Source organism: Hemicordylus capensis, chromosome 2 (genome assembly GCF_027244095.1).
Source record: "Hemicordylus capensis ecotype Gifberg chromosome 2, rHemCap1.1.pri, whole genome shotgun sequence".
NCBI lineage: Eukaryota > Metazoa > Chordata > Lepidosauria > Squamata > Cordylidae > Hemicordylus > Hemicordylus capensis.
Window position 1 is genome coordinate 24,226,299 of NC_069658.1, and position 12,374 is coordinate 24,238,672.

Genomic DNA, 12,374 nt, shown 5'->3' on the forward strand with positions numbered 1-12,374 from the left:
CAGTGCAGCCATATGAATAAACGTTCTGCTATTATTTTTCTGGGCTTGTAATGTCAATAATTACAAAAATAACTATTTATAGTTCTGTTCTGTTGAAATGCAACTGTAATACAATAATTATCCTAAACTATCAACCATATATACAACTAAACTTGTAATAGATTAATTTTTTTAAATGGAGTTCAAGAAATAATGTCATAATTTTGCATTTTGTTATAATATTTCATGATACTTTGTAAAACTAAATACTGTTTGTTTGTTTAGTATATTTGTACATCTCCCCAAAGTCGCATCTCTGGGCAGTTTACAACAAATACAAAATAATTAAAACAGCTATTAAAACATTAATATCAGTTTAAAACAAATTCACAACTCAACAAATCTAGTTAAAAGCTTGGATGAACAAATGTGTTTTTAGAGTCTTTGTAAAAGCTGTCAGAGAAGGGGAGGCTCTTATTTCATCAGGGTGCACATTCCAAAGCCTCGTTTTGGAGGAAACTACAATTTTCTCTTAGTTGTAACACAAAAATTGACTTTTGTCTCTGCTCTGATTGTTACATCACTTACAGTATGATGGAATTGCTTATTTATAAGACAAGTGAAATTCCTCTGGTGGGAGGAGTCTGTTCACTCCTACCTGAATTGGAATGGTCCAGGAAAAGCATGACTAGGGGTGTACATGAATGGTTCGTTATGAACAGGTTCAGCTCAAACCGGGGCTGGTTCAGAAGTTCGACCATGGACTGAATCAGGAGCAGTTCAGTCCATGATCGAACCGGGCCTGGATCAGGTGAACCGGTTCAAAACAATAGATGGCAGCCACGTGGGGGCAATGAGAGAGGTAAAAAGCTCCTTACCCAGCCAGCATGGTGGCACTAGCCACCACTATCCGCTACTTGCCCTCCCTGGTGCAGTCCCAAGCGCACTCCTCCTCCTTTACCAAGCTGCCTGCTAGGCAGCAACCCAGTTCTGGCCTCTGTGCATGCGTGGAGACCATTTTTGTGACCTCCGTGCTTGCACAGAGGCCATTTGCATCACCATCACACAAATCATGTGGCCTCCATGCCAAATTCTTCAGGATGCCAGAGGAAGGTTTGGAGGAGCCCCTGCCTACAATGTCTCCACCACCACCCATGTCTCCACCACTGCCTCCGCCACCTCCGCTGTCCCTGCCGCCTACATAGAAGGTACTAAGTACCCTTCCTCTTGCTGCCCGTTAGTATAGGAATGCCCCTTTACTTTTAAAAGGGAATCCTTGCCAGGTTCCCCTTTACAAGTATATCCCCCGAACCAGCCCATGAACTGGTTCAGTGGCCTGACTAGAATGGAACTGGTTAGGCTGGATCTGGAACTGGACCATGTCAGGAAGCTTGAATTCTGATTGCAGGAAGCTTGAATTCTCTCCTGGAGTTTGGGGTGAGTTTCAAGGGGGAAGAAAGCCAGGGCTTCTGAAAGGTTTAGCCAGGGAACCATGTGTTAGTTAGCTGGCATCAGATTTCTTTATGTTAGTGCTTTGCAAGTCCTCACAATTGGTTTATTGTGTTCTATATCTATCTATTTGTCTATCTATCTACCCAGGGCTCTGCAGAAGTCTCTGTACCCTGTAAAGGTGCTTTTAAAGGTTCCTGGCAACTGGGGGTGCTTTTTGAATTATCTTTGCAACTGGGTAACCAAAATTTTAAAGTGTACCACTCCAACTATCAACTGGAGTGCTCTTTTTGAATTATTCTTGAAAGTACTGAGTGTTTCTTTCTTTTTAATCTGTAACTGAAGCTGAGAGAGAGAGAGAGAGCCTCAGACTGAAGTAGTCTGTAGTATTTTGAATAAAGGTTATTTTTCTTTTTGGTCCTTTACATTTTTAACCAGCCTCTTTGAGTGGATTTTCAACTCAGGAAAGCGGGGGCTGGAAAGGGGTCTTATTCTGGTGAAAACATGCCTCAAGTTTGATTGCTCAGCAGCTCACACTACCAAGTTTTTCTCACCAAGTGTAGGCTGCACATGGGAGGTTCTTGTATTTTTCCATTTGGTAAATGAGGAGGAGAGTTCCCTGGACAATCATTCACCCAAATCCAGGGGGGACAAACTCTGTAATAATTTGGTGGCAAATTATTGTGGTGGCAGTGATTACCAGAGGGACAGCCTCTGTTGAGCAAACATGTGGGGAATGAATCAGCATTTTTCTCCCCCTGCCCGTGGACTTGCTCTGAGAAAAAGACTGGGCTTAAATCCGCGATTCACTATTCGCTATTCACTACAGTCCCCATCCCGATTTCCTAACTTGAACTGCTCCCCTCAAAGAAGCTATTTTGCCCACAGCACGGCAAATGATAGCTCTGGGGGAGATTCAACTGGTGCAAGAGGAATGGGTTAACTCACCACTCAGCACCACATCCCCAATATGGATTGGATCTCCTGTGGCTGCTTTTTGAAGGGGGAAAAACTTGTGGAACTCAGCACCAGAAGCCCAGATGATATCCAGAGGTTATGCAGTTTAGCCTTCAGGCAATAATCTTTCCCAGCCCTAGTACCAAGACTTTTCAACAAGAAATACTGACTCTTCTACTTTGACTGAATACTGCATACACTCTACCACTGAGCTATGGACCCTCCCTGAATCCACCACTGTACCAACTATAAAAGTATAGGGAAATGTAACATAACACACCATGTTTATGATGGTGAGGATATAGGCTTCCACATTCTCACTTCCATGATATTCAATCATCTTGCTGTCGGCGACCACCAGAGTCTCCACCCATCGTTCTTTGCTGATGGAGCGCCTGGAAGTTGCTTTGACCATCATCCGGCTCCTTTCCCATTTCTCCCGCCGAAGCTCTTGCTGTTTGAAAAAGTTCAAAGTTTCTGAAAAGGGAGGCAAAAATTATTGACTTCATCTCCTGTGAAGGGATTGTTATGGGCCATGATATTCTCTTGTGCCAGTGTAGATTCTAGATTCTTAGGAAACCTAAGTTTTCTAGATTCTTGGCTTTCTAGATTCTTAGGAAACCTGGTCTTGCTATGGAACAATATTTATTTATTTGTTTGTTTGTTTGTTTGTTTGTTTGTTTATTTAAATAAACATATTTCTATACTGCCCAAAACTTACGGCTCTGGGCAGTTTACAATTAAAATCTTTTAAAACATTAAATCAATTAAACAATTAAATCATTTAAACGTTTAAGATCATTGACATTAGAATCATTTAAAACCAACATTAAGAATTTAAAACCATAAATCTAATTAAAAGCCTGAGTGAATAAATGCGTCTTCAGTGCCTTTTAAAAAGTTGCCAGAGATGGGGAGGCTCTTATTTCAACAGGGAGCCCATCCCAATGTCCAGGGGCAGCAACGGAGAAGGCCCGTTCCTGAGTAGCTGCCAAACGAGTTGGCGTCAACCGCAGATGAACCATGGGGTTACTGGTGAAGAAGACATTCTCTTAACTACTCAGGGCCTAATCTGATTAGGGCTTTATAGGTAACAAGTGAATTTTGGCCCGTTGAATAACGGGCGCTAGTAACGGCGCTCCTGGTCCCCCGCCGCCATTCCCCCTCCCTCTGCCGTTCGCCCCCCCTCTACCCTTAAGGGCCAAATCGGCCCAGGCACTTGCCCCCGCCAGGCCGGGGAGACGGAGGCCGGGACCGGGGGCGGAGCGGAGGCCCATGTAACTTTTTAAAAAAATGCTCCCACCGCCGCCGCCGCCGACCCTCCCTCCCAGCTGCCAAGTCCCCCTTACCCTGGCCGACTGCTGTCGGCCGAAGACAGCCCTTAATTTCAGAGGCAGAGAGGAGCTCGCAAGCAGAGCTCCTCTCTGTGCAAAGCCTCTTGCCGAACTGCCGCTTTGGGCGCAAGGGACGCAAGCGCCCAAAGTGGCAGTTCGGTAAGAGGCTTTGCACAGAGAGGAGCTCTGCTTGTGAGCTTCTCTCTGCCTCTTAAATTAAGGGCTGTCTTCGGCCGACAGCAGTCGGCCAGGGTAAGGGGGACTCGGCAGCTGGGAGGGAGGGTCGGCGGCCGGTGGCGGCGGCGGTGGGAGCATTTTTTTAAAAGTTACATGGCCTCCGCTCCGCCCCCGGCCTCCGTCTATTTTGGCCGAGGCGGCGGCTCTGCCGCCGCCTCGGTCACTTTCCCCCGCCACCGCCTCTCCGGCTTCTTCGGGGCGGCCGCTTCTGGCCGCCCAAGATGGCTGCTGGGTGCCGGCGAGCGTGTCTCCCTTGCCCTGTTCTGGGCCTGCGCTTTGCGCAGGCCCAGAACAGGGCATGGAGGCACGGACACACGCTTGGTGTCCGTCCACGGACGGACACCAAGCGTTTTATTAGAGAGGATAACCAGTACCTTGTATTTGGCCCAGAAATGTAATGGCACCAAAGGTTCTGTCACATGTCTTTATTTAAATGCTCATTATGGAAAGTATCTGAAGTCACAAGCCGGCTGCATGAAGCAACTTTGGAGAGTTCAGGGATGGAGGATTAATGATGCTTCAGGACTATCTGCTCCTACCTGGGTGCGTACATATCCATCTCTATTTGTATATTTGTAAGTAAGCAGATATTGACAAACATGTGGTACAAATCATATTTTCATCCTCTGCTGTATTAGGGCTTCTGTTTCTAAAGATTGCTGCTACATGCAGTGTGGTCTGATGCTTCTGAACTGGAATTCAAAATCCCTTTTCATGTGCAATGTCCGCATGCTTGCAATAATAGGTTCTAGAAATATGAGTTTGGTGGTGACATAAATTTGCAATATGGCATGTCTAAATCCCAAACTTTAGGTAATAAAAAACACACACATGCATGTTTTCAGTACTAATTAGAATGTTGGAGAACTAAGCAAATCATGCCAAAAGAAATGATATTTTTCTGCTTTGCATAGGGAAGAAGGGCTCAGAATATGACATGGGGTATTCCACTGAGGAGCAGAAACTGCTGATATTTCAGCTTTAGAAACAACTTCTGGAGGACTGAAATGTCTTATAAAAATTGGAGCACTGATACATTCAAGGTTGCTAAAAGCATTTTGCATCCTGAAAATTGAAATTTCACTCCTAACTCAAAACTGAAAGTGGGCTCTTCTTCCAAGAGACTACTGATCCTTCCTTCTAAGAGTGCTTGACAATAACTGTTGAATTTGTGGTTTGAGAGGTGGAAATTCCTCAAATGAATTAAACAGTGAAGGTTCCACACCCATCACTCAGTAAATCACACCATCTGGAAGCAGTTGTAGACTGTTCTCGTTCCCAAAATCACGTAGTTCCATAGTTCCAATGATTTCAAGTAGGGTGCACTAAAAAAAACCCCACAACTATCTAGATGTAATATAGAGACATACTGTTTTGCACTAGAAACTGATTTGCTGGAGTGTATACAATGTACTTGAATAATATCTAACATGTTATTAAAGAAACTGTAGAGTAAGAACAAAAAATACATGAAATCAGTCACAGTAAGATTTCCATTGGCAACTGGCTTAATGAAATATGTTAATGATCTCTCATGTCAATGATGCAGTATCAAATATTTCACATTATGTCAATTTTTCTTATCAGGCATTCATGTGCCTTGCATATTTTTAGAAAGCTGTATTAGCTTAGCTTGACTAGAATGTGCCAAGTAACATTTAGAAGTTCAATTGTAGGGATTTGTTTAGGGTTTTCTGTTACTGTCTGAAGACCAATACAACCGTATTCACATGCTCCAAACTTGCAGAATATGGCTGATTGTCAGTATTCCAATCGCAGATGTGTGTAGGAGCTGGCTGTGGTTTATCTGTGAGAATATATCTGAGAGAATAACGCTCTGTACATGCTGAGGGACAGTGGATGACATCCAGAATAAAGATGCACTGGTGCAGTGAATGAGCAACATATGCTACAGAGGAGGGACGATTTTCGTTGATTTTCCCTCTGTAGCCGACTGACTCTTAAAAATATATCCCTGAGGTGCATCCCTCAGGGACATATTTTTGGTAGTCACAGCTAGAGAGGGAATGAGCAATTGACAAAAATTGCCTCTCCCCTGTAGCACCTCTCCCCTGTAGCATTTATTTGTTTGTTTGTTTGATTGATTGATTGATTGATTGATGATTTGATTTCTATATTGCCGTTCCAAAAGTGGCTCAGGGTGGTTTACATTAAAATAAAAACTACTAAAATCAACCAACAGTTAAAATTGGAAACTGTAAAAACAACATGAAACTCTTAACAATTAAAATCTTTAAAACAATGTTTTAAAAACTCTGGAAAACCAGGCCAAACATTTACAGTTTAAAAACTCTGGAAGGCCAGGCCAAACAGATAGGTTTTAATGGCTCTCCTAAAAGCCAGTAATGAGCTCAGATTACGGATTTCTGCTGGGATTGCATTCCACAGCTAAGGAGCGGCTACAGAGAAGGGCCATCTGAGTCGCCACCAGACACGCCAGTGGTAACTGAAGACGGACCTCCTAAGATGACCTTAACGTGTGGTGGGGATCATGCAGAAGAAGGCGCTCTCTAAGGTAACCCGGACCTAAGCCGTCAAGTGCCAGCACGGTTGCAAGAAGGCCCCTGCTGCTGCCATCAGAGCAGCTCTTAGGGACTGATCTGACCCTTGCAAGCTTTGCAAAAAGAGCCTTTCCTCACACTCCATGCAAAGCTTGCAAGACACATAAAGAGAGAAAAGGAGGCTGATGGCAACCTTCCCTACTTCCCACACTGGGCCACTTGCAAATGCTTGGAAAGCTCTGTTTTGAAAGAGAGCTGCCCCCCACCTGGGGCAAGGCAGCATGTGGTGCCTCTCCTCTGGCACTGCAATATCTTGGGCCAGCCCTGTTCTTTCCTCACCATGCTTTGTGTTTCACATGAAATTCTAGTAGTTCTCCCACAATGGAAAGGGCTCTTGCTGCCTTCTGGTACTGTAGTGAAGTGTTCATGACATTCTTCACTTCTTGTATAGGGATGTGCGAACCGGTTCAAATCTGAACCATGGTGGTTCGGAGGTTCGAATTTGAACCAAACCAGCCATCAGGTTCGGGCTGCAGGTTCGAATTCAAACTGAACCGGGTGTGGTTCTATTCGAACCTGTTCGGACCTGTTAGGACTGGTTTGGACACCTAATGGTAGCTGGCACCCAGGGGTACCTGTCACCCAAACCCCAAAGCAATCAGACACTCGTATGATTTTTTTTATGAATTTTTGAAAATTATTTTTATTTTTTCTCATAGGATATAATGGGACTCGAACCAGGCCATTATTCCTTATTGTGGAGCACCCATGGTTGCCAACAACCATGCAAACCCTGAAGCAATCAAACACCCCTATGATTTTTTATGAATATTTGAAATATTTTTAATTATTTTCCTCATAGAGTATAATGGGACCAGAACCAGTCCATATCCCCTATTGTGAAGGACCTAGGGGCACAAAAGCATGGTGGGTAGTAGACAGACAGGGGTTCCTACCACCCAAAAAATCCCAAGGCAATTGGACTCTCCTCTGATTATTGGTGAATTGTTAAAGTATTTTTGAATTCCTCATAGAGAATAATGAGGATTGCAGCAAATGTATAGCTTCACGTCGGGGGGAAAGGGGTGTCGTAGAGTTGAGTGTGGTGGGTGGTAGTTCTTAGGGTGGGCAAGGAAGCTATCAGAATTATTTGAAAGGAATTGGGCAAAGGGATGATTTTTAAGTGATTTTTGAAGTTTACGCGTCTTTAAGGCTTTTCTCCATAAAGAAGCATGGAGGTGTCAGCAAATGTATAGCTTCATGTCGGGGGCAAAGGGGTGGCCTAGAGCAGTGTGGGGTTGGAGGTAGTGCCAGGTAGGGGCAAGGAAGCTACCTGAATTTTTTCAAAGGATTTGGGCAGAGGGCTGATTTTTGGTGAATTATTGAAGTTTACGCGTCTTTAAGGTTTTTCCTCATAAGGTATATGGAGCTTTCAGCAGCCCCATAAGTGCACTTGGGGGGTGCTGGGGTGGCCCAGAGCGAGTGGTGGTGTAGTGCACATAGGGTGCCAACCACCCCCATGGGTTTCTAACCCATGGGGTACAGGGTTCTGTTGTTTCTGAGGTATTGAGTGTGGATTCTATGATAGGAAATGAGATTTTCAATGAGACGCCATGAATCCACTCTAATATGCTATTATATCATATCATATCCCATTATATCCTATGAGAAAAAAATAAAAATAATTTTCAAAAATTCATTAAAAAAATCGTACGAATGTCCGATTGCTTTGGGGTTTGGGGGACAGGTACCCCTGGGTGCCAGCTACCATCCTACTAATTTTTGGGTGTCCAAACCAGTCCGAACAAGTTAGAACCGGTTCGAATCCGAACCGAACCAGGGGGTGGTTCAAACAAAACCAAAACCGAACCACCCCTCCTGGTTCAGACCCGGTTCAAATCCGAACTGAACCGGGCAAACCGGTTTTGTGCACATCCCTATTCCTGTATTTTCAAAGACTTCACTTACATTATCTCAGTAACCTTTACAAAAAACTATGCTGTGTAGTCACAGTGTAGGTCAGTATTACTATCCCCACAATTACACCCATATTAGAGATTGGGGACTGAAGCTGAAAGACAGTGGACCGGGTCTCACGATCAGTGAGACACGGTTTTTACCGGTGAGCGGGAAGAGCGGGCTAAGCCCGCTCTCCCTGCTTACGAGCAGGCAGGGAGCCCTGGGCAGCCAGATCAGCTGCCCACACGATGGCCGGCTCCGTGACGGAGCCGGCAGGGGGTGGGGGGGGAGGGAGCAGCGTGGCCCCCGCAAGCCCCAGTATGCCCTGCGTGAATGTGCAAGGCATACTGGGGAGACCCCTGAGCTGGGAGGCGGGAGGCGGCCAGGGGTCTACTCATGAGTAGGCGCAGCGCGAAGCCATGCCGCGGCTAAGCCTAAAAAGCAGGTTTGCTGGAGCACGCGCTCCACAAATCTGCTTTTTAGCAGGGGTTCTTGAGCGGGTTACCCACTCAAGAACCACCAGGCTCGGCTGCGAGCCCAGTGGTTCTTGCGACCAACAAAAATGGGGCTGGGCTCTCCTAGCTCGATTTTTGTTGGTCGTGAGAATCGCCCCAGTGGCTTGCCTAAGTGGTGTAGTGGCTAGAGTGCTGGACTAGGACTGGGGAGATCTGAGTTCAAATCTCCATTCAGCCATGATACTCGCTGGGTGACTCTGGGCCAGTCACTTATCTCTCAGCTTAACCTACTTCACAGGGTCGTTGTGAGGAGAAACTCAAGTATGTAGTACACCACTCTGGGCTCCTTGGAGGAAGAGCGGGATATAAATGTAAAGAATAAATAAAAATAAATAAATAAGACAATCTAATAAAGTCATGGTAGAGGGGACTTCCCTGGTTCACAGTTCATGGTCATCACATGACATTAACTTGTGCCACACTGATACAGCTACAGCATAATCCTATGCATGTATACTCAGAAGTAAGTCCCATTGACTGAACAAAATTACTCAAAGGAGGTCAATTGAAATGAAAAGGATACATTAACTATGTCTTAAACTGTTCTGTATTTTATTGTTTGTTCTCCCTCACCCCCTCCCTTTTTGGTCTATTATGATTTAATGTGTTGTGTGTTTTTGTCTTATGTGTTAAAGTTCTGTTGTATGCCGCCCAGAGAACAATTTGTAATGGGGCGGCTAACAAATAAAGTGTATTATTATTATTTCTTATTTACACAGTCAGACAGGTGTTATTGACTGGTTTGTTTTATCCAGACATCGAGTCCTTCCCAAGGACCTGGGATGGCTGAATTTTATTGTCAATGTTGTTGCTGTTGTTATAGATATTGTCGCAGAATATAGGCTGTTCCCAGTAAAGCTGCTTTTTGTAATTGGCTGATGGTGATTTCTGTGGCCCCTATGGTGTTGAGGTGCTCTTCAAGGTCTTTTGGAACTGCACCCTGGGCGCCAATTACCACTGGGATTTTTTATTATTATTTCTTGTTTACACAGTCAGACAGGTGTTATTGACTGGTTTGTTTTATCCAGACATCGAGTCCTTTCCCAAGGACCTGGGATGGCTGAATTTTATTGTCAGTTGTTATAGATATCGTTGCAGAATATAGGCTGTTCCCAGTAAAGCTGCTTTTTGTAATTGGCTGATGGTGATTTCTGTGGCCCCTATGGTGTTGAGGGGCTCTTCAAGGTCTTTTGGAACTGCACCCATGGCGCCAATTACCACTGGGATTATTTTGGTCTTTTTCTGCCACAGCCTTTCAATTTCAATTTGTAGATCTTTGTATTTGGTGATATTTTCTATTTCTTTTTCTTCTATTCTGCTATCCCCTGGTATTGCTATGTTGATTATTTTGACTTGTTTTTCTTTCTTCTCGACTACAGTTATATCTGATGTATTGTATGGCAGATGTTTGTCTGTTTGTAGTCGGAAGTCCCATAATATTTTTACATCTTCATTTTCTACCACTTTTTCAATTTTATGGTCCCACCAATTTTTGGCTACAGGTAGCTTGTATTTTTTGCAGATGTTCCAGTGTATCATCCCTGCTACCTTGTCATGCCTTTGTTTGTAGTCAGTCTGTGCGATCTTTTTGCAACAGCTGATTAGGTGGTCCACTGTTTCATCTGCTTCTTTACAAAGGCAGCACTTGCTGTTTGTTGTTGACTTTTCGACTTTTGCTCTTATTGCATTTATTCTTAGTGCCTGTTCTTGCGCAGCCATTATTAAACCCTCTGTTTCTTTCTTCAAGTTGCCATTCTTAAGCCATTGCCAGGTCTTGGTGATGTCTGATTTTCCACTTATATTGTGTAAATATTGACCATGTAGGGGCTTTTTTCTCCATTTTTCTGCTCGGTTCTTGACTTGTTCTTTCTTGTAGGCATGCTTTCTTTCATTGGTGTTGAATAGTTTCATGTTATTGACCATTTGAAATGCATCTTCTTCACTGTCCCTTATATATTCTTCAAGGCCTCTTTTCTCCTCCTCTACTGTTTGATGGACTTGCAGCATTCCTCTTCCACCTGAGCTGCGAGGGAGGTATAGCCTATCGACATCACTGCGGGGGTGCAGAGCATGATTGATAGTCATGATTTTCCTGGTCTTACGATATCGCGTCTCTAGCTCAGCCTGGATCCAGTCTATTATTCCTGCAGTGTATCTGATAACAGGTATAGCCCAGGTGTTTATGGCTTGTATGGTGTTCCCGCCATTGAGTTTGGACTTGAGGTTTTTTCGAACTCTCCTGATGTATTCACTTCCAATTTTTATTTTAACTTTAGTGTGTGCGATGTTATCAGCCTGGAGAATGCCCAAATATTTGTAATGTTCTTTCTCTTCCAGGTTCTTGATCTTGCTTCCATTGGGCAGTTCTATTCCTTCTGTTTTTCTTATTTTTCCTGTGTTCATTATTAATGCAGCACACTTGTCTAGTCCAAACTCCATTGCTATATCACTACTGAATATACGGACAGTGCTTAGCAATGATTCAATTTCTGACTGGGACTTTCCATACAACTTCAGATCGTCCATGTACAGCAGATGGTTGATTTGACTTGATGTTTTAGATGTTTGGTATCTGAGGCCTGTTTGGTTTAGTATTTGTGAAAGTGGGGTCATGGCGATTACAAACAACAGAGGGGATAGTGAGTCCCCTTGGAAAATGCCTCTTCTAATGCTAGCCTGTCCAAGTGTCTCACCATTGATTGTTAACTGTGTACTCCACATGCTCATGGCTTTTTAAAATAAATATCTGAATGTTTTTGCTGACACCAGTTGTTTCTAAACATTTTAGTATCCATGTGTGAGGCAATGAATCAAAGGCTTTCTTGTAGTCAATCCATGCAACACTTAGATTGGTTTTTCTTCTCTTGCAATTTTCTAAAATCATTTTGTCAATCAGCAGCTGGTCTTTTGTGCCTCTGGTGTTCAGGCAATTTCCTTTCTGTTCAACTGGAAGCTGTTTGTTAGTTAATAAGTGTTGCATCACTTCATCTGCTATTATTCCAGTTAATAATTTGAACATGGTTGGCAGGCAGGTTATGGGTCTATAATTACTTGGAACTGCACCTTTTGCTGGGTCTTTCATGATGAGATGAGTTTTCCCAGTTGTTAGCCATTGTTCAATATCACCTCCTTGCAAAATGTGATTGAACTGTTTTGATAGTTGTTTATGAAGGCTTGTTAGATGTTTAAGCCAAAAGCCATGCAGTTCATCATCGCCTGGCGCAGTCCAATTTTTAATTTTCTTTGCTCTTTCACTTATTAATTCTGGTGTTATTATTAGATCTTGCATTTGTTGGTTACATTTTTGACCTCTTTCATCCAGCCTGCTTTTTTGTTATAATCTATTGGATTGTCCCATAATTTCCCCCAGAATTGCACTGTTTCTTCTTTATTTGGTGTTTCAACGTTTCTTGCAGTTTCTC

At 43.6% G+C, this 12,374-nt stretch overlaps 1 protein-coding gene and 1 long non-coding RNA gene across 2 annotated transcripts in view; one reads left to right on the plus strand and one right to left on the minus strand.

Annotated features, from left to right (window-relative positions):
* Nucleotides 1-6,493, plus strand: part of LOC128345492 (uncharacterized) — a 51,158-nt gene extending 44,665 nt beyond the window's left edge. Inside the window, exon 4 of the long non-coding RNA XR_008316490.1 lies at nt 6,366-6,493. This is a non-coding gene — a long non-coding RNA (uncharacterized LOC128345492). The remainder of the gene's footprint in view (nt 1-6,365) is intronic.
* ADAMTS12 (ADAM metallopeptidase with thrombospondin type 1 motif 12) overlaps nt 1-12,374 on the minus strand; it is a 247,679-nt gene that overhangs the window by 103,046 nt on the left and 132,259 nt on the right. The window contains exon 4 of the mRNA XM_053297498.1: nt 2,666-2,862. Within this exon, the coding sequence (XP_053153473.1) occupies nt 2,666-2,862 (197 nt within the window). The remainder of the gene's footprint in view (nt 1-2,665; nt 2,863-12,374) is intronic.